The sequence below is a fragment of the Pteropus medius genome, unplaced genomic scaffold, assembly GCF_902729225.1.
Source record: "Pteropus medius unplaced genomic scaffold, Ma_sr-lr_union100, whole genome shotgun sequence".
NCBI lineage: Eukaryota > Metazoa > Chordata > Mammalia > Chiroptera > Pteropodidae > Pteropus > Pteropus medius.
The window spans coordinates 1921769-1943547 of NW_024354501.1; the positions used below are offsets into that span (position 1 = coordinate 1921769).

The window sequence follows — 21779 nt, forward strand, 5'->3', positions numbered from 1 at the left end:
ACCCGTCCGTCCATCCGTCCATCCGTCTGTCCGTCCGTCCGTCCAGTGGAACTCTCTGCTGCTCTCTAACAGCTGGGAAGGTCCCCAAGTGCTGACCTGCAAACGTCACCAAGTACATGGCTGTGCTGCACAAGCACAGAAGCCTGGGATACTGGGATGTAGAATGGACTCCCACGTGTGTCAAAATAATGCACACAAACAGGCACAGAAAAACGTCCGGCTACCAAAACCCTTCCGGAAGGGGGTGCTAGGAGCCTGAATAGAAAAGGGATTCACTTCACATAGCCATGCAGAATGCATGAGTTACTTTTCAATTATGCAGATGAAAAAGATGCGCAGATGCAGAAACGTACTGAGAAAAAACAAAAGCCGTATCAAAGAATTTCTAAAAACAGTCTGGATAAACCACAGTGCGCACGATGCCGCTGAGTGAGACAAAGTGATCGTTAATGTGTCTGTCCTTCCCCCAGGCGATCTACAATTTTAATGTGATTCCGAGTCACATCTCGAATAGATTACTTTTAAGTCTGGACAAAAAAAAAAAAAATTTCAGAATGCATCTGCAAGACCAGACTTTTAAGCACAGGCGAGAACGTATACGTATCTTTTAAGAGGTTGATTCGAGTCTGGCGGGGGTGGGGGAAGGGCTTGCCCTACCAGTTATTAAAATAGCCCCTAGAGTTACGGTGATTTAAGCGGCGGCCTTCTGGGATGTGAATAAATTGACAAGGGACTGGGACAGAATGAAAAGTCCCAAAACAGACAGTGGAATTTCTCTTTAGACGTAGGTATCGGTGAGCGTGTGTGCGCGTGCACACACACATGATGCTGCTAGGTACCAGCTGTTTCCTGAGTACCCAGCATGCCTCCTGCCTCCCCATCGCCCCGGACCTTCCATCGGCTCCTGACTCTGTCTGGGGAATTACCTCTCGGTTCCCAGTGGTGCGACAGTTAAGCAGATTCTTCCTTGCCCCGGCCGATCAAAATGCTCCCTCCCTGGATTCTGACTACAGCAAACGGACAAGGAGGTTAAGAACCGCTGAAATTGTTCAGTCTCATAAATCTGGGGTCCCCCTCCTCCCCCAGTTCCTGCTGTGAGGACCCGGGCCGCACAGCAGGAGGTGAGCGGCAGGTCAGTGAGCAAAGCTTCGTCTGCATGTGCAGCTGCTCCCCAGCGCTGGCATCACCGCCTCAGCCCCGCCTCAGGTCATCGGGCGTTAGATTCTCATGGGAACACCGGTCCCTGGTGCCACAAAGGTTGGGGACCGCTGCCACAATCTGTACACTGGTGAGTTCAGGGTTCCCACTGCGGGACACCTCCCCAGGTCGGGCCTCGTACCCGCAGAAGCTTCTCTGGAACCAGTCAGTTTCCAAGCTAAGTCTCCAGCCCCTGGATATTCTGCAGACCCCGACACCCTTCCACTAAATGCCGTGACGAACAGGACACTCAGTGACTCAGGTGGCGCTTCGGATCCACAGGGGAATACGGGGTTACTCAGGAAACAGTTTTAGCGACCCGCTGGGAAAAAAAAAAGTTAAAGCCATCCCATAAACTCCAGAATATTAAAGAGTGAATAATAATAATAATAATAAAATAGAGTGAATGACAAAAATATATCCATAGCCAGAGAAAAATCCTCGGGGTCACGTGATTCGGGGAAGGAGAGGGTCTTTTTATTGGGTCCGAAGTCGGACCACAAAGGAAAACACTCATAGATTTGAATCCACAAACATTAAGTTTTTTCCTATGTCGAAAAATAAAATTAAAGGGCGAATAACAATCTAGGAAATACATTTGACCAGTAGAAGTCGCAGGACTCAAAACTATAATATATAAAGCGTCCTTACAAATCAATAAGGCGGTTAAATCTAAAAATGGGTAAAGCTTCCGGTCCATTCACGGAAGAAGAAAAAAGAGAAACAGAGGTTCTATATGTATAAATATATTATACAGAAATATGAAATCGCATCTGTGTTTACTCGTATTTATATTTACACACAAATGGCTTCTTCCCTACCCTTTCGTAACCGCACATAACAGAGGGGAACGGGGTCTGGGATGAAGGCCGAGGGGACCCGGGCCGTCAGGACGGGCGCCCGGCTTTCTTTTGGGTCTGGACCTGTTGCTTCTCGTCACCCCAGTCTCTCAGTCTCCCACACACGGGGCCTCGCATCGGAAATCGGAGGTCAGAGGGACACGGCCAGTCCCCCCGATTTTCCATTCATGGCGACGTGCGTTTGGAATCGAGAAGCTGGCCGAGTTCCACATATGAGCTGGCAAGGTGCCCTTTGCGATGGAGGTGGCTCCAGGTTGCATGAGTTCTCGTCGCCATGGGAACGCTGCCCCGCAGGGAAGGATCCTGTGAGCATCTTGGGAGGGAGTCTGCTCAGCAGGGTCTGGTCACACCGAACAGGAGGAAGGTCTCTCCCGGTCGGTTTTTGGGGACTCGGTAGGTGTCTCGGCACCGAAACGGTGCCAACTTCCACGAGACCCGCGGGCCTTGGTAGATGAGGAACGTCGAGGGCAGCAGCTGTCCCTTTGGACCCGAATAGCACGGCCATGAGAAATGCAGGTGTGGCTCTGCCACCGAGCAGCTCTGGCTAAATTCCGTACAGCCCCCGACCTCTCAGAAATCCTAGCCACGGGCTGAGCGACTTCACGGGTGGCTGTGAAACGGGTTCTGAAAGGTGGCTCTGCCCCGTCTCCAAGATCAAGGGACGAAAGCCTGCGTCCCCACACCCACAGCCAGGGACCCATCTGGAGTCCAACTGAACGCGACCCGATGCTTGGACTTCTGCTCCGGCCACGTGCGCGTACGACCGCGCCAGGGCCTAAGTCACACTGTGGAGCGATGGTCCCACCCGGCGAGGCATCGACTGATCGATCCCCCGCGAGGTCCCAGCACCCCGGCTCCCACTGGCCTAGATCTAAAGCCTAATCCTCTTTTCAAGTTGCAAAAGCAGAACGAAACTGTTTCGATGCATTCGCCAGCAACCTGATGGGTATCTTGGCACTGGACGTCGACTTTACAAAATCGATTTTTAAAAATTCCGTGGAGAGAAAAATCAATGTGACGAACGCTGAAGTGTAATCGTGACTAAAGACATTCACGGTAAGACAACTCTACACTGTGACCCTTAGACAGAGACTGTCACTGGTTTACAAGCAGCACAGGGGTTCATTTTTAGAATTCTTAGAAATGAGCCAACTCTAATTCCCTCAGCAAGTATAAATCATGAGAATAAATCCAAGGATACGATAAAATTAGTTTTTAAATTACTTTCATGCAGAATCGAAGCCTATGACCTTTACCTAAAGCTTTGCGTGTCATCACTCACCAGCTGGCAGCCTTCCAGAGAGTTCACTAGCTGAGCATTCTGACAGGAAAGGATGGAACCAGCCAAGGTCAGCATCACACACACCGCAGAGAGGAGCATGAAGAAGGTTATCTGCGAACGACCCAAACAACGGACGTGATTACTCGGAGAAGCTCGAAGGGAAAATGGTTTGGCTGCAAAAAACGCTTTCAGTTGATCAAATGATTACACGAGTGACATGTATGTCTTTTAAGGGGAATTGTTATTTCTTGAAATTTCGAATTCATATTTCCTCGAATCAAAGAGAAAAGGCGAAGTCTCGGAAGAGCCACACCCAGCGCCCGTGAATTTATTTGAAATACATTATAAAATATTTTAGAAGCTAAACTTGAAAATACTGTACATCATACAGTCTCAAAATAGTTTTACGTAGCCTGAAAAACAAGTTATAAATTACTAAAGAAAATCGAGTGAAGGAAGTTTATTTATTAGAATGCCTTTAATTTTTTTTTTTTATGGAAAAATTTCATACCTGTGCAAAACCAGAGAAGATCGCGTACGAGGCCCCACGTACTCACCACCCACCGTCAACAACTAATCAGCTCAGGGGCAACTAACTGTCCAGATTATTTTTGCAGCAAACATCAGACATCATACGATTTCATCTTGAAAGTTTGTGTGTATTTCTCTAAAATAAGACTTTCGAAAGCATAACCAAATACTGCCATCGCCTTTATAATAATGAATTAACAGCAAACACTCAGAATTCACATTTCCTTAATCGTCTCACGTTATTTCGTACTTTGAACCAGGTTACACGGGATACACAGGAGTTCCAAAAACTGCAACTCGTTCCGAATAGTTTTTAATTTACGGGTTTTTCCCTCCATTCTTTTCTTTCTTGAAATTTGTTGAAAACACCTGTTCATGGGTCACATAGTTTCCTACAGACTAAACTTTGCTGATCGTCAATTCCTATCACTTAATCCATCCTCTGCATTTCCTGTAATTTGGGAATTTCTTGTAATTCAGATCCACTGGTTTAATCAAATTCAGTCACATAGAAGGTAAATAACGTCTCTCCTTCTATAACGTTAGCAGCCGTTTCTGATGATTGCTTAGTCCCATCGATTCATTAGGATTTCCAAAAGAGTGCTAGTTTAACTCGATTGCTTCGTTTTTTACTCCCAGGTGTCAGAATTTAGAAGGAGACCTTCCCCATCGACTGTTTCGTGACCCTAGGGGACAGTTAGCTAAAGGAAAATCAGGATATATGTTAGATTCTTTGTTTATTTTCCAGATTTCAAAATAATCAGATATGGTGCTGGATTCACAAAATAAACTCAGGCTCTCGTGAAACAAACTTTTTTTGGGGATCAAAAATTATCTTTAAGATGCACGTAAGAGTGGGGAGTGTCGTGGAAAATTATTAAAGACTTTGAAATGGAAATAAAAGATTTACCGGAGGACCTGTCTGACGAACCCTGGAGGGTTTGTGCCTTCGTCGTCTTTAAGCCAATTTTTAATTATCAATTATGTTTTTTATGGAGACATTGGTTAATGAAATCCAGTAAGTTTCGGCTGTCCACTTTAACAGTAAGGCATGTACACATTTACACTGTGTTCGCCTCCCGTAGGTAGATCTCCTTCTGCCACCCCGTATTTGACCCTTTTACCCCAGCTACCTCCCTCCCCACCCCCATCCGGGCTTCTTGAGGACACGGCTGACTCCCGTCTGGGGTGGGCAACGTGTGACGACCTTGGAATGTCTTGCCACGCTAGGAAGGAAGGGAGCTTTCAGAGTCTGCCAGAGTCGCATCGACTCGCATCGAGTCTCTCTGGCTCGTGACTCCAGCGATCGAAACATCTCGAATGTTTAAGATTATGGTTCGTGACGCCTGAAACACACACACACACACCCCTGAAACAAGCACGACCTCACTCGTTACCTTCGGAGGAAGGATGCTAGGGAAATCTAGCTCGTATTTTTTTAAATAAACATTAAAATAAAAAAAATAAATAAAAAAAACTCTGGGCAAAAATAGCTCTAGGAAAAAGCAAAACAAATACTCAAAACGCGAAAGTGGATATAAGCGAATATGTAACGGATTTTAAGGGAAAGAATGCTAAGCGCTTCATTTTAATCCATCAGAAAATAGATGAAAACACTTTCTAGAAAATACAAGTGACCAAAACTAAGTTGAAGAGAGAAAACGTGGACATACAGTTAAGGAAATAAAATCAGTAGTTAAAAAACGGCCCACCAAAAACACCCCTGGCCCAGAGCCTGCCAAGGGCAGGTTATTTCTAAACCTTCAAAAGCGCTTCATTCTCATTTAACAGGGCAAAAGATAAACTCCCCAACTCATTTACGAAATTAGAACGTTTGCTAGTTTCTGAACAATTCAGTGCTAAAGCCGTGAATCTAACACAGCGAGGTGTGTGTGTGTGCGGGGAGGGGAGGGCGTGTGCCCAATGGGGCAGCTGCCTCTGGGGAGCAAACGTGTGGGAGGGGGAGGCTGCTTATTACAGGGGGGCTGAGAAAATAAATATTATTAGGATAACGGGGGCTGGATCTCTTACTGTTGCAGAAGATGGTACAAATATAGAAAGGCGTTAGAATGCTATGCACGTGATCTCACGGTTTCAGTACATGATAGACAGACAGACGATGGACGATAAGCAGACAGACATTCCCCAACCGTGTCACGCAGCAGGTAGAAGGCGCGAGCAAACCCAACGACCTTGTTTCTGAATCCCAACCTCCGCCCAAGGGAACCAGGACCCCGGAGAGATGGCTGAGTGCCAGTCTGGGGCAGGGAGAGCTCAAGATGAGGCCGAATGATCTTTTTGTGCCAGAAAGTAAGGGGGAGCCCAGAGAATGACAGGGGAATGTCGAAGACACAAAAGCCAGCTGGCTAAGGGGACAATCTGGGTATCGCAATGAATGGTAGTAAAAGGTTATAATCCATGACACTACACAGATAAAAATAAACACATACATTGAGAATTGGTGAAGAATACAGTATTTATAAAGCCTCGGTGTGTCTCCACACAGATTACTTGTTTATTACAAAAGGAAAAACGGAAAACTTCACAGTGGAGAGGAGGTAGAAAACCACCTTAATCAAAGTGACCAAAGTGACGAAATAACAGGGCGAACTGAAACTCCATGCCACCCACGGGATCCAGAAAGACAACACGTCCTTTCTGTGACATCCTGCCAGACGCATAACTCCAGCCTCAGCGGACAAGCCGCGGCTGACGGATGGTCCACGAGCCCGCGTGCCCCGCACGGCCGCTCGCGACGTCACGGACGGGGCAGGGGACCGTCTGCGGGCTGAAGGGGCTAAAGATGCGTGGGACCCAGATGCACTCAAACGGTCCAGGCGGGAAAATCCGGGCACTGTGCCGGAGAGGCGGGGGTGGAGGGGTCAGGAGGGAAATTCAATGACCCAGCTCAAGACACTTACGGGGGTAGAACTAACAGCGAAATAAATGCACTTCACGGGGAGCTTTAAAATTAGTCCCTTTCAAATCGGGAGCGAGGAGTCCGAAGCATCCTCGAGGCTGTCACGGCATCTTTTCCACGGGCTGCATTTCCAGCCGATGCGGAGAAAGACTCGAATGAACGGCGTAGGGGACTAGAAATGACACACGCTACGATGTCACAGGCCTAGAGCCCGGGACGCCAGACGAACGGCCGATAACGCGGTGAACCGCTAGCCAGAATTTTATGTATGAGATACTGCTATCTAATAAGGGTTAGATTAAAAATTTTATGTATGAGATACTGCTACGTAATAAAGGTTAGATTAAAAAATGTAAAAGGATAACCTATAAAAAAATCAGTGCTGGGAAAAGTACAAAAGTTATATCCATACCTCGCATCGTACACAAACACAGATTAAAAAACGTGAGTCCGAAAGTCAAAGTTTTGAACACTTAGAATACTAGAAAACATCTTTATAACATCAGAATTGCGGAGAATTGTTTAAAGCACTTACAGAAAACACAGCTCTGACAACACTGATGATTTGGACCCATTAAAATCCAATCATCTGAATGGCAAAAAATAGTGAAAATGTGAGAAGGTATCTGCACTGGATACAGCAGGCGATGGATGAATACGTGGCACGTATAAAGAAATCTTACAAATCAATAAAAATCAAAGGGGTCTAACAGATAAAAAACCTAATGGACCAAAAAAAGAGCGAAAGATAAGATGCTTAATGTCACCGGCAAGCAAGAGGTGCAAGTTATACTACAATAAAACGTCACAGCCACAGAATGGCTGGAAAGGCCAAATTTTCACCAACGGGAGGGCGGGTCGGTGGGAAAGGACTCTGAGATGCTGGCGGCCATGGCTGCTGGTCCTGGCTGGAGAAACTCCGACAGGTGCCCTGGGAAGCGCTGCGGCCTGCCTGCAGGGCAAAACCTTTCAAAGAACCTGTCTGACCACTAGGCAATGGATACACATACTTATTTTTCCCCCCATAAAAAGACAATTAAAATGAATGAGGTCTACGTGGCTCAATCTCAAAAACGACGGCGGAACAGCAAGTTGCAAACCACTTATCAAAGCCGTAAAAGCTCACAAAATACCACCACGATGTTGTCCACGTATATGAACGTGTGCAGGAGGATTAAATCACACGACAGCAGGATATCCACCAACTTTTGACACCCCTGGGGAACACTGAGAAGACACAAGGGCTTGATCTAGTCTGTAATGTCTTTTGATTTTAAAATCTGAAACGAAATGGTAATCGGTGGACAGTGAATCGATAGCATCTCCGTGAGGAGAATGTGGGAGGGCGTCGGCCTCCGATAGTGAGTGTGTGGGTGCAGAATCATGGTCATCTCCACCGTGACGATGAGGATGTCAGTATCGGAGCACAGCAGAGGGGAGGCAGCCAGTAGGGCAAGGGGACCAGCGAGCAGGATACTTAGCAGGAATGATTTTAAACACTAACATAAAACGCACAGGGACCGGCTACACTCCATTGATGAAATAAATGTGAATTCCACTGGAACAGAAGTAAAACCCAGTACCTGTCACGTCCCTCCATGCCACCTCGCAGCCACCGGGGTCCTCCAGATGACATTTCTAGACGACAGTGTTGATCGAGCCCTTTTGTGAGGCGAAGTACTTACCTCATTTCATGGTTAACTTGCTGTACCTCCCCCGCAAAACTTAGTCACCCACTGGGTAATTGTCGAACCTCTACAGGACCCGCAGCTTGCCAGAGGCGTGGACGAGCGCCGAGCCCAGGGTCTCCGCTGCAGGCCCATTTAGAACATGACCAATTATGATGCGGTAGTTATCACCCCCGTTTCATAGAGAAGATTCAGAGAGCTTAAAGGCTACCCCCCGAAACCACCATGGGGACATGGCATGAGCCGTAATTCAGTTTGTCAACCTCAAAAACCACACCACACAAGAATCAGAGTAGAAAAATACTGTCGAATTTTAGGGAACAAATAACAAACCCTCCAGGCCCGGCAGAGGGCGGAGCACCTCCCACACACTTCGGCATCTGACCATCGCGTCGGCACACGTCACACAGGTGTCACCGGCCCATTCTACAGGTGAGACGTCTGGAAACAAGTCAAGCAACCTGTCGAAATTTACAGTTAGCTGGAGCAAGGATCTGACCCCAGGCAGTGTGAATCCCAAGTAGGCACAGTTAACCAGTAAGCTTTATCACGTTTTTTGTGACCCACAGTAACAAATATATTGTACGTCACGATCCCATCTGCATGCGCGTAGAAAAGAAAAGCAAGTTCTACAAAACATTTACCAATACGTAGCAAAAATTCTTTTGTTAAGATGCTGCTTTTGAGTCACGACATTAATCTCTCACGGCTGACGATTTAAAACATGCGCAATGCATTAGCGTTTCAAAGATACAGTATTTATTTTAACGGTAGCAAAAAGGAAAACCAAGTGGGCAAAAAGGGTTAGCCAGAGCTGAGCGAATATTACTAATGTAAAAAAAAAAACCAAAAAAACCCAAACATATGTACATGGCTCAGAACGATGCGCAACGCTTATACACACAGAAAATACATAACTGTGAAACGGGTGTGTTAAGGCAAGAAAGGAATGGGGCGCTTGCGTTTCTCTGACTTTCTAAGGGCTGCTCCTCCCCCGCCAACGGGGGAAGGACGACAAGGTGCCAGATGACAGCCACTCCGCTCTTTCCTTGGCAACAAAGCAATCTACCGACGTGTTTGCTTAGATATCTGTTGCAGATCGGGACACAGAGCTTCCCGATGCGCTTTATAAATCTAGCCAAACTCTCCCACCAAAAACAATACAGACAGTAACGCGAACGGAAACAAACCCTCCCCTACTGTTTGCGTGAACGGGACACGGGGACCGAACGCCTCGTCGCAGGGGAAGGCCGCGCGTGCGAGCGCCCCCTCGAGCGGCGCTTCACCCCGCGCCCTTGGCGCGCGCCCCCTCCGCCTCCGGGGCCTCGCGGGCAGGGCCGGCGCCCCCCGGCCGCGGCCCGCGCCTGGCCTCCTCGTCCGCCAGGGCCTCGCAGTACTGCGCCGGCCAGTCCTTGGGGTCTTGGTTGTGCACTTTGGCCACGAACTTGAGAACCTTCATCTTGCTGGTCTCCAGGCTGGTCCGCGGGCCCCACTGGAACTCGTAGTCCACCGGGTCGGTGTGCGGGATGCGCCGGTAGTCCAGGTACCGCTGGCGCACGAAGTCTTCGGTGATGAGTTTCTTCGGGTCCCCGAAAATCAGGTGCTTCTTCGTGGGGTGCACGCCCAGGCGACGCAGGAAGTCCCAGACCTCGGTCTCCTTCACGGCGTTGCCCTTCATGAAGATGAGCCCCAGCAGCGTCATGAGCAGGCCGGTGGTGGGCGTGCCCTGGTCGCCGCGCACCTCGGCGTCCTCCTCCACCGGCTCCAGCGTGTTGACCAGGATGTACGTGTGGCTCTTGGGCTCCAGCTCGGCCAGCCGGTACCCGAACACGTACTCGAGGCGCTCGGCCGCCAGGCGCAGCAGCTCGGCGAAGACGTCGCGGTAGTCCCCGACGACGTGCTTCAGCATGTCGCTGCGCTTGATGGGGATCTTCTTCTGGTCTTTGATCAGGAGAAACTGCACGAGCTCGGCCACCTTCAGCTCCAGCTGCTTCTGGGACCGGGGCCCCGCCGCCGCCGAGGCCTCGGCCCGCCGCGCGCCCTGCGAGCCGCCCGCGCCGCGGGAGGTGCTCGGGGCCTCGTCCGCGCCGCCGCCCCTCGGCGCGCGGCCGTCTGCGCCGCGGCCCCAGTCCCTGTCCCTGTCCCTGTCGGCCTGGGCGCTGGGCCGGCCGCGGCTCCTGGGCTTCTGCAGCATGGCCGCGGCGCGGACTCGGGCGGGCGCTCGCCGCAACGCGCGGCGCGGACTGGGGGCGGTGCAGGCGCGGCGCGGCGCGGCGGGGCGGGGCCGGGCGCGTCTTGCGTCATAGAGACGCGCGCTGCGTCGGCGGAGGCGGCGCGTGACGTCACGGAGGCGACGGGGTGTGGCCGCGGCGGCCGCGCGTTTCTGCGCATGTGCGGACCGCTGCGGCCGCGGCGCGTTTCTGCGCATGTGCGCGCCGCTGCGGCGGCTCTTATTAGGCTGCGGTTAAGCGGCGCCCGGGCCCAGGTGGGGGCCGCAGGACGGGCGCGCGGAGAGCTTTCGAATCGGGAATAGTTGTGGCGGGAGGCAGCACGACGAACGTGGGAGGAAGGGAAGGTGAAGAGGGAGGTGAGGGACGGTGAAGGGAGGCCTTTCCTTCCACGCGAAGCTGGGCGTGCACAGCCAGAGGACGCCCAGGGCGCTGCGCCCGCGCCCCCGACCCCTCGCTCCAGCTCCCACCGTCCCGTTCGCCACCCGTTTCTCCAGTGCCCCTCGGGGTCCATTCGAAACGAATGTTCGGTGAAGCGGGCTGGCCTCGCAAGGAGGACTTGCCCCATCTTTTCGGCATTTACATTTTTTGCATTCAGCTCCCATCAGCTAGACGACAGCGACCGAGCGACCGCAGAAAGCACGCTTCAGGGAAGTGTTTTTGCCTGGCGCGTGATCACGTAAACTGCCCCGGGCCCACGGGCACAGTTTTAGCAGAAATGGGTGAGAAGGATGCTATAAGCAGACACGTGTTCTCTCGAGACTGCCATTTAATTTGGGGCATCACTGATCAAGAGCCGCAATAATGTGAATCTCTTAAGTTTCTTAATTCTTAGAATATCAGCTTTAGGGCTCGAGGAGACAAAGAGAACCCCGGGGTGTCATCCCTCACGATGCGACGCGTGCGTTTTATATATTTTTTTTAATTGCGGAACTCTTAATAGCCCACATGAGTCGGTTCATTAACTCAAACGATCTGCGTCTGCTGCCGTCGCTTTTGGCAGATGTGTTCCTTTTCTATTTACTGTCTTTTTAAAAGGACCCAGGAAGTGGGTGAACTCTTCAAAGAACCGAAGCAAATTGAGTTCTTCGTTGATGCAAATGTAGTCAAAGCAATTCAAAACACATTATTTGACTAATAGCATCAAAACACAATCCTATTAAAGATTTCATTAAATGTTAGCGTAAAATTTTCGTTTCATAATTCAAAATGAAAATGCACTGGAGCAGGACTCCTAAAAGCAAAATGATATTCCACGTTATTTTGCAAGTATGCTTGCTAAAATCTGGCAGACTGTGAGTAATAACTTTCTGTTCTGTACAGGATCTGGCTATCAAGCATCAATTTTTTTTTTTAGCATCAATCTTAAAGACAAGCCTACTAAGAAAAAAATATATATATCGAGACATTCTTTTTTTTTTTTACAATGAGAAAATTCATCTGCTTTAGTTTCTTTGCAAATAAAAATCTGAACTCAAGTTCAAAGAAACCTCTCGCAGTGGAGAATTCTGCAAAAAGTCCCTCCAGAAGGGACTCGATTGTACCCTGAGTAAAATAAATAGATAAAAATAACCAAGAGATAACAGAGGAATGGAAAATAAGCTGAAAGTCATTGTCGATGGGTTTCCAGTGTTTTTTTTCTTGCGAAGGCATTCACTTACCAAGCAGCCCCCCAGGTCAGGCTAGCCACTGTGACTCTGAAAATCAGCTGTGTCATCAGTGACTTCTTTACCCAGACAGCAGACTGTCATACTCAGGATGGGTAAGAAAACGTACAGGTTTTAAGTCTTAAAGCACCTCTCTCTACACTGCGTCCAGAATGCAAGAGAGAAAATATACATAAAACAAGCATGAGAATGAAGTGTAGGCACTGCCCGGGGATGTCACCCGGCCACGCTCCACCTGAGATTGACAAGGGAAGTCGTGGCTGTTTGGGCAGAAATTGCCATGACGACGGCGGCAGTACTAACACACTGATAATAATCTAAAGAGCGGCAGCTAATGGCTATGACGTCAGACCCTGTTCTAAGGGGTCTCCATGTCATCCCCACAAGCTCATGAGGCCCGTGCATTTATTGTTTCTCTTCTCGCGAAGGAAGAAGAAACAGGCAGAGAAGGATGTAAACTCTTTTGAGGTCCTAAAGCAAGTAGGTGACAGATCTGAATGTAAACTAAGGCGTTCTGCTGTTAAACATGCAGATCCAGAGACAACACAGGCATGGCGTCCTTGACAGAGTAAAGGTTTGGGAGTTGATGGACCTAAATTACCTCTATGACCTAGAAAGCTGACGCTCCTTTCGGTTCCTAAACCAACAAGATAAGGTCGCTCCTCCGGGCTTCAGGAGACAGACAGGTTTGCCGAGGACCTAAGATGGGCCGGGACAGGGTAGGTGGTGATGATTTGCTCCTTTGCAGGGCGTTTAAGGAAAATATTTTAGGACTACCTTGCAGCGAACCCTACGTGCACGTGACAATCAGAAGAAAATCTGGAGAAAATGTATCACAGTGCTGTTAAAGTTATTTTTTTTTCAAATACGAAACCCAGTGTTTATTTTCTTGCTTTGGGAGATAAATGAAAAAAAAAAATCTGATGCCGTAACAGTCATAAACAGTCAACTTCTCAGTAAACTCAGTGCAATCTGAATGTGACATTCGTTCAGCCAGTGAACTAATAAAGACCTGGATTAAAAAAAAGGAAAACGTTTTCACTTTCTGTCAGTGACCTTAATACTCTGATTACCAGACCCAAAAGAAAAAAATTTCTGAGGCAAAAACTACGCTAAGATTTAACTGCAGCGAACCAAGAAATGCCTACCCCCAATGCTCCTTAGCGGGCCTTGAGTACTTAATGGCTTTCCTTCATCTGGGTAGCAAACGCCTGCCAAGAAGCCCTGATCATCTTTGTCACTTTCTGGAGGCTCTTCGTTCCCTGGTATGTCTTCCGGAACCAGAGGCAGGTTTTAAATCTGGTGGTGGTGACCCAGGGTGTAAACCGAGGAAGGACTTTTTGGCAAGAAGGTGATGAAAGTGTGCAGCCGCCCGCCCAGCCCCTTGTGGCCTCTTCCCGTGGGGGCGGGGCGGGGCGGGTGCCGTTTTCCGGTGAGCGGGTGGCAGGGACATCGATCCAGAGTTTAACGGCTGCCATAAAACCCTGTGTCCTAACAAAGACCCATCCTGGTCAAGCCACGTGACCGGACGACCTAATGACACACTGTCCCTCAGGAAGGAATGCGCTAAGCGGCTGCGGAGCTGCCCTTGGCGGGTGGGGGAGGGGGAGGGGACGCAGAGCTGGGGCTTAACTCGGTTCTTTGCAAGCGTCGCGGCCCCTTGGCCCAGAAGCCTGTTCTTAGGTTCTCGGAGAAACGTTTACCTTCCGATTACTCAGGGCCTTTCACTTAGGAAAATCGTTAAGGTGATTAAGTCAGAAAATGACAAATGCAAAGTCTGATCGTGGCCAACCATCGATCCATTTCGTGGCTTGCTTTTCCCGTTCTGCACCCTTTCCCTCTGCTAGCTACCTCCCCCCGCCCCCGTCTCTAGGGGACCTTGGTGACAGCCCCGCCTTCCCTTCAGAGACTTCGTCGGGGGTCCAGCCAGCACCCTTTTCTCCCCGAGCGAACACGCTGAAGGGCGATGTCAGCCCAGCATCCCCGCCCTCACTGGGAATTGTCTGAATCGTGGTGAAGCCCACGGACTCAGGGGATCTAAGAGATGGAGAAGCAGCCCGGATGCTAACTTCATTCCCGGATCCTGAGTTCAAGGCTGAACTCCTGGGGATAGCTTATTTCCTGGAGCAGGGAAAACCTTTTGCCTCACCTGCTGCCAGTCGGTTCCCCTCACCTGCAACTGAAGGAATCCGGCTAAACGGGAGGCACCCCCATTGTGCAGGGGGGAAGAGGGAGCTGGGGAGAGGGAGCTGGGGAGGGGGAGCGCTTCGGAGCACCGGAGCCAGGCACGCTGGCATCGCCCGTGGGGATCTGGGCGCAGGGAGAGGCCTGGCGCTTGGTTACGGCCCTCGGCCCTGTCCTGTGGCCTTACGACTTCTTGCTGGCAACGAGGGCGAGGAGGAAATCGTGAAAGATCCCTTTTCCACAGAGGAAGTCCACATGGGCTAATCCGGTGATTTGCCTCGGCCGAAAGGGGTTCAGACGACTCGGAAGGTGCTCTAAAGCATCCGCTCCCCCAGACTAGCTGCGTTGTCGTATTTACCCCAAAGCCTTTCCCCACTGGCCACACCATACAGGTGACACACCTGCTTTCCTCCTAGACTCACAGGGCCAGGGCCCCGAAAAGGACACCGGACAGAGCTCACACTCGGGGAGGCCAAGGCACAGACAGCTATCCGCACGGCCACCAGGTAGAGACCACGCGAGTGTGCGCTCACTGGTGGGTACCCGATGTGGTACCCCGTAGACGGAGGAAGGAGGTGCTAACGCTTGCTGGGATGCGGACGCACCCCAAAAACATCATGCTGAGTTGCCTATAGCTGGCGGTGGGCGTAGGGAGTGGCTGCTAAAGGTGTGGCTTCTGGGGCGACTGAAAATGGCCTAAAGTTAGTTAAAGACGATAGCGGCGTAAAAACTGCTAAAACGCACCGAGCCGTGTCCTCTAAACGGGTGAACGTCCTCAACGACCCGTTTCGAAAAGCGGGGCCTGCAGAAGGCCACGCCGGGGCGGACACGGGCGGCCAGGCCGTCTCAGGACTTAGCTCTGGAGTGTCCCCCATTTTAGGCGAAAAGCCAGCGGAGAGGCTGAGGAGGGACGGTCGGCGAGGGCGGTGACTGGACAGCCCCATGGAGGGCACTTGTCATCGCCGCCCCGAGGTCAAGAAGGAGGCGTCCACGAGCGCCCGCTGGGTGTGGCGCTGTGACGGCATCGGATACTGGCAACAGGGTGCCAGGCCGCGTTGCGGGTGCCCCGGGGGTCACTGTCAGAACCTGGCCAGGGACCCTTCGGGACGGGAAGTGGTGCCCGGCCTGGGGTAAGGGCGGCAGGTGGCGGCCCATCGTGGGAGGCCCAGCGCTCACGGGAGCCTGAGCATTCAGAGGGGACAGGAGCTGGAGGCGGGGTGACCAGGCACAGACCCCCCCCAAATCCCCGGGGATGAGGACAGGGACGGAGCACGCTGCTTCCCAAATCCGGGAAGTTGGGGGGAAAGGAAACGGGGTCCCACCTGGCTGGGAGATTCTGTAAGACACCCAGACGGTTCCATCCACAGAAAGGAAGTTTTGTTTTCCAAGGGAAAAGCTAAATCTAACACATTTCGAATGCCATGTGACAAGTCTGGGTTTAAATTAACTTTCGGAATTCGGCTTCTTTCTCAAAGGACACCTTTTGGTTACACTGAACCAGTGTCTTATACTTGTCTCGGATTTTTCCCCAGGAGCAAGTTGTATCAAGGGACTTAAGACCCATAGAAATGGTCAAACGATATTTTTCATTTTTAAGTCCATTTGCCAAGAATCCGACTGTTTAAAGCTGCATTTCTCTCTGGCTTTCTGTAACTAGATGAGAATATGACGTTTCAAATGTGTCTCTCTACTAAAACCACCCAGGGCACCCTGTCCCTTCCTAGAAAAAGCACAGGATGACTCCCTCGTCGGGGAGAGTGAAGATCTGACTGTCCGCCTTTGGAAAGCTGACGTGTTATTTTTCAGCCAACATGTAAAACACTCAAAGCCAACTCGAATTTCTAAATAATCTGAACATACTGACTGTGCCCTTTACTTCTTATCATAATGATCACTCGACAGGAAAGGTTAAAACTGACATGCTGGCGGTTTGCGGATCGGACAGCTACACGGGGGTCCTCCCAGCCGAAATGCACAAGAGGGAGAAATTAGATTTAAAAACACGACATTCCCGATGCCTGGGAGGCTGAACTGTGTCCGCCCCCAAATTCGCACACTGAGATCCTGACCCCGGCGTGACTGCATCTGCAGGCAGGTGCTCGGGCCATGACGGAGGACGGGAGTGTCACGGGGGTCGGGGCCCTGCCTGAGAGGGTTGGTGGCCTTCACAGCGAGAGGTGACCCGCCCGGAAGCGGGTTCTCACCGGAACTTGGAGAAAACGCACTTCTGTGGCCCGGCCTGTGGTCTGTGATATTTTGTCACAGCAGCTCAAGCTGAGACGCCTCGTAGGGAGTTTTTGTGTGTGTGTGTTGTTTTTTTTTAAGAAGAAAAACAATGTTGGGTTACATGTCAACTAATGATTTTATTATATACTTCTTTGATTTTTCTCGGAGACAAACAGTTGAAAATTAAGTAAATTTCTTCCCCAAGACTCCCGTCTGCAGATCGCTCTGTCATATGCTGTGACCTCGACGGCTCCCCCGACGGGAGTTCGGGTCCTTTCGGTGCTCGTTCAAAAGCGCGGAGACTCGGTCTGACACTTGGCCAAGCGCACAAAGCGGCTAAGCTAGAATGACACCGGACGGGGGCCCCGCTGCACCGGTCACTCCGAGCGACACCCACACGGCTGTCGCCACGCGTCACAGTCCACGTGCCGCCCCAGAGGCTGCGCTGTCTGCTGTCCCGGAAATTCCGCTGACGTCGCCTGCCGATCGTTCCCTGAGGAACGCGGCCATCGGATTAGGTTCGTTATCAAGCCACAGGCGAAATGTCGCTCCTTTTAAAATACGCTGGCGAAGAGGATCATTTAAAATGAAGAAATATTTTAATAAAGAGTCAGGGGCAGACCTCGGAGCAATGAGGAACTTGATCTATATACTCGTGAGAGGGACGTTCGGAAATTCAATCGAATTTAGATTCACCAGTTATGCAAAACAGGATAAGAATCTCCCATTAAAATGACCATGACTGCCGGCTTGTTAAAATGCGTAAGTGCATTAGACGTACTGGCAGAAAATTCAATATTATATAATTCCAGTAATGCTTCTACCCCCAAAAAAGACACGGGGTTGGACCATAAAGCGACGAGAGATGCTACAGACCCGTAGGGAGAATTTATGTCACTGCCTTAGAGGCCGACCTGCTCAGAAGGGAGAAAGGGTCACAGTGGCGGGTCCAGAAAAGCCACACGTGATCTGGATGGGACGGAGGGAGGCCTTTCAGTGCTGACCCACAGAAGACACAAGGTCGAGGACACACGGACAGACGGGTGACCGTGGCAGGCACCGTCTCATGACGGAGCCAGGGAGCGGCTTCTGCCCTGCGGCACCGCGAGTCATTCTGAGACTCAGAGATGTCACTTCGCAGCGGATTTCTTTTGAACGTGGGCGTTCGCTGAGTTTACTGACTGGCCCCCCAATCTTGGCCCTCAGGTTGGCGAACGACTCCTGATTTGAGGTGTGAACTTCCTCGTTCCTCGACAGCTGTTTGGTACGTTGATGGCGAATTCTCAGCCACGCGTCTCAAAAGATGATCGTGTTTCTATCACGATGCAAACCGGTGAACAGATGCGGCCGATGCAGACCGGTGAAGATCCCGGGGTAAGGAATGGACTGGAACGTCCTCCTCCTCCACGGCCACCTACCCCACACCAACACTTGCCGACAGGAGCCAATCTGCTAAAAATCACACGGAACGTCGGCACCTAGACGGAACCGCACGCCGCCTAAGATACCTGTCCGATGTTTCACGAAGCGGGAAGACGAAGCAGCCCCTGTCCCCTCGCCCCCCGGCTGTGGGGTGCTGCAGCCGGCCGGGTCCCTGCGTCCTGGGTGACACCGCACAGCCAACACTGGCATCCCGGAGGCAGCTTATTATGCCGGAAACAGGCGGATTTTCAGGAAATCAGCAGCAGGGACCCAGGACGAAGATCGAAAGCATATTTTCATTACGCCACTCGGGTCTTCCAAGTTCTGTCCACTCCCGATTTTCTAGGTTTACTCGTTCGAGACTAGACCCCTGCCCGAAAGCGCGAACTGGCTATGTCGAATGGGCAGCTGCGCCGGCCCTCCTGTCCTCTGGGGTGACGCAGGACCGAAAGATGGTAAGGCCACCAACTGCTGAAAACCGTCATCGACTGTCCAAATGGATGACCAGTGGCCAGTGGTTTTTGATCAATCAAGCCTGCTCCACAAAGCCGCCATAAAGCCCTCACCCAAGGTTTGCAGGCGTCCGGGTCGCTGACCATGTGACCCGGAGGGGCGAGGACGCTCTGCGCCCGTCCCCCACGGCTGGCCCGCGCATCTCCTGAGTTATGTCTTTGTATAATAAACCAGTGAGCCGGTATTTTCGCCGTTTCCCTGAGTTCTGTGAGCATTCTAGAATCTGCCACACCTGAGGAAGGGTGGTGGGACCCTCTGGTTCACAGCCGAGGCGGAGAGAGGCCGTAAATACCCTAAGGACCACTTACACTGGCGACCGAGGTGGGTGGGGGGGCTTGGGCGGGACTGAGCCCCTAACCTGTGGGGTCTGCACTGACCCCAGGGGTCAGCGTCAGAATGGAACCGCAGGACACCGAGTGGGTGTCCGGAGAGGTGGGAAGCTGGTGGGCGTACAGAAACTGTCCTCTCCACGTTTGGTGACCAGAGTCAACTCGAGAGCGGTAAGAAACAGAGTCTCCCTTCCCCATGTAGAGGATTACCGGTGGGCATCCATGCGCGTTAGTGCACACACACATGTCTGTGTTTCACACACACACACACACACACACACACACACACACACGTCCGTGTTTCCCCCCTCCACACACACACACGCACGTCCGTGGACCGTTTTGAACAGCCAAGAAAGGGCGTGAGAAAAAAATAAGTAACCTCACGATGGCGTGGTTGTGACGAAGACACACAGCCAACCAGAACGGTTTTAGCAACGTAATGAAGTACCGCTGGACTATAGCCAGAAGTGTAAGATGAACGCCCACGGGTCCACGCTGAGGGAAAGAAATGGCTGGATAAATAAACGCCCAGGAGGACACAGATCGCCCATGCAGAGGTAGCCCGCCCTCGAGGAGGAGAAATAAAACTCCATCCCCCTTCTTAAGTGTGTGTGACACAGGGGACACCTCCAAAAGGGAAAGAGCGAAGGGCCACTTCACAGAGGAGACACGCGGCAAGCAGCCCCAGAGCCAGGCGGTCCAGGCCAGCCTCCGCAGGGACCGGTCGCGGTGGCACTGTGAGGCCCTGGTGTCCTGTGGCGGGAACGGCCCTTTCCTTCCGGTTTTCCTTCCCGAAGCCACAACCCCGGTGACGAGAAAAACGTCAGGCGGACCCCGGGACGGGTCATCTACAGAATCCCCGCCAGGGCCCCTCGCATCCGTCAAGGCCGTCGCGAAGCAGACACGACGGCGACATCGTCACAGGTGCGCCTGATGGCACGTGGCGCCCCGAACGGAGCCCCCGAAAGGAAGAAGGGTATTCGCCAAGAACGGAGGAAATCTGAATAAACTACGGGCTGTCACTAATAATAACGCGTCGATATCGGCTCGTTAATCATAAAAGCGTACAGTACTCACGCCCCGTGTCGCTAACGGGAAACTGGGAATTCTTCACACCATCTTAGCGATTTTTCTGTAACTCTAGGTCTGTTCTCAAAGGCGAAGTTTATTTTAAAAACCTGAATGGCAATCGGGAAGCGCGAACAGCTCAGCCAGTCACCCGGCCTCGCTGCGCGCTGCATCTGTAAACAAACGTACTGTCACTGCGGGATCCGGCTGGGCCCGGGGGCTGTGTCCTCACGGGGGACACGGGCCTGCGAGCCGCCTGCGCCGGAGCGGCTTCCGAGTCGAAGTCGCTCGCGTGTGGCTGAGGGTTCGACCGTCGAGGGGGGCAGGGGTCTAACGCTTGCTGCTTCGAGGGACGAAGCACCTGTCGAGGGGCAGGGTTCCCAGAGGGCCAGAGGCTTTCCCGTAGGTGGCAGGACACACGCTGACCGCTGACCGCTGGCCGACGCCTGCACCCGACAGTGGGAACGCGAGGCGGGAGACCGAGAGGCACGTGAACGCGCACGAGAGGGACCCCGAGGGCTGGTCGTGGAGGCCCCCCTCCAGTACAGGGGCCTGAGAGGGAGCTGCCCGGGTCCCTCTGGGCAGTGGCCGGCGCTCAGGTCATCCCGGGAGGTTCTGTCCCGTTTCTTTCAAACGTTCCAAGTGCGGTTTAACGGGGGGCACCTCCCTCTGTGCAGCTGCCGTAACCAGAGGGCTCCCACGACGCCCCGACACGCCTCGCGGCCTGCGCACACCTGACGCACCTGCATCCACCGGCAAAGGCGCGTTCGCTGACATGCCAAGGACGCCGCTGAGCACAGCCCTGAGCTCAGCGACCCCCATGCTCACCGTCCGGGCTCGAGGGGCGAAGGGGCCCGGCAGACCAAGGACCCCGTCTTCCCGGCCACCGCGGCCTCCGTTTACCTGTGCAGGTGCGGCCCACACACCGGCACGGGGGGCGTCCACGTGCAGATGCTGAGATGCGGCTCTCTATTCTTCCGTAGCGATTCAGTGGACGTAAAAACCTTAGTTGCATTTTTGGAAAAATCTGCTATAAAAATAGATACGTCTCATTCCTCTCTGATCACTAAATCATAACTAACGGACGTTGGTGATTCAGACGGGCACCGAGATAAATGTGCTGTTCATTAGGGAAAAGCCTCTGATTGAGGAAGGACACGACTTCTTGAAGTTTCCACCCCGCCAGCTCATGTAAGGGCCGCTGGATTTCTCATCCCGCGGTCAAAGAAATGAGCGAAAGGAAACGGGAAATTCCAAAAGGAAGAGAGGGAAAAAAATCAGAACAAAACGGGAAACTCTGACTCCGGAGTAACGACACAGCCCCAATGTCACAGGTAAATCCCGGGTGTCGAATGCAAAATCTCGGGTTCCCTCTGGATCGCTGACACCCGATTACTGATCCTGATCATTTACAGGTGGCCTCAGTCGGCATCGCATGTTTTTAGCAGGAAAAGAGCGGGTTCTCGCTGGACGAAGGGCTCGGCGTGGGGTCCCGGAAGGCAGGGCCGTGGCCGGTGTCGCACGCGGCGGGATTGTGACGGGCCCCGGCGCAGTGGCGGAGTGGACACCCTTCCTGGGAAAATCTCCTTCAGCCTGACAGTCAGGGCTTTGCCCGGGGCCACAGTGTAACCGACGTTCCCTCGGAGACGCTTGGTGACAAG

At 52.0% G+C, this 21779-nt stretch overlaps 2 protein-coding genes across 2 annotated transcripts in view; both read right to left on the minus strand.

Moving 5' to 3' along the window:
* ENTREP2 (endosomal transmembrane epsin interactor 2) overlaps positions 1–21779 on the minus strand; it is a 79914-nt gene that overhangs the window by 29912 nt on the left and 28223 nt on the right. The window contains exon 2 of the mRNA XM_039853386.1: positions 3340–3450. Within this exon, the coding sequence (XP_039709320.1) occupies positions 3340–3438 (99 nt within the window). The 5' untranslated portion in view covers positions 3439–3450. The remainder of the gene's footprint in view (positions 1–3339; positions 3451–21779) is intronic.
* Positions 9215–10730, minus strand: NSMCE3 (NSE3 component of SMC5/6 complex). The gene has a single exon (XM_039853387.1). The coding sequence runs from the start codon at positions 10670–10672 to the stop codon at positions 9761–9763; it is 912 nt and encodes a 303-aa protein (XP_039709321.1). The 5' UTR covers positions 10673–10730; the 3' UTR covers positions 9215–9760.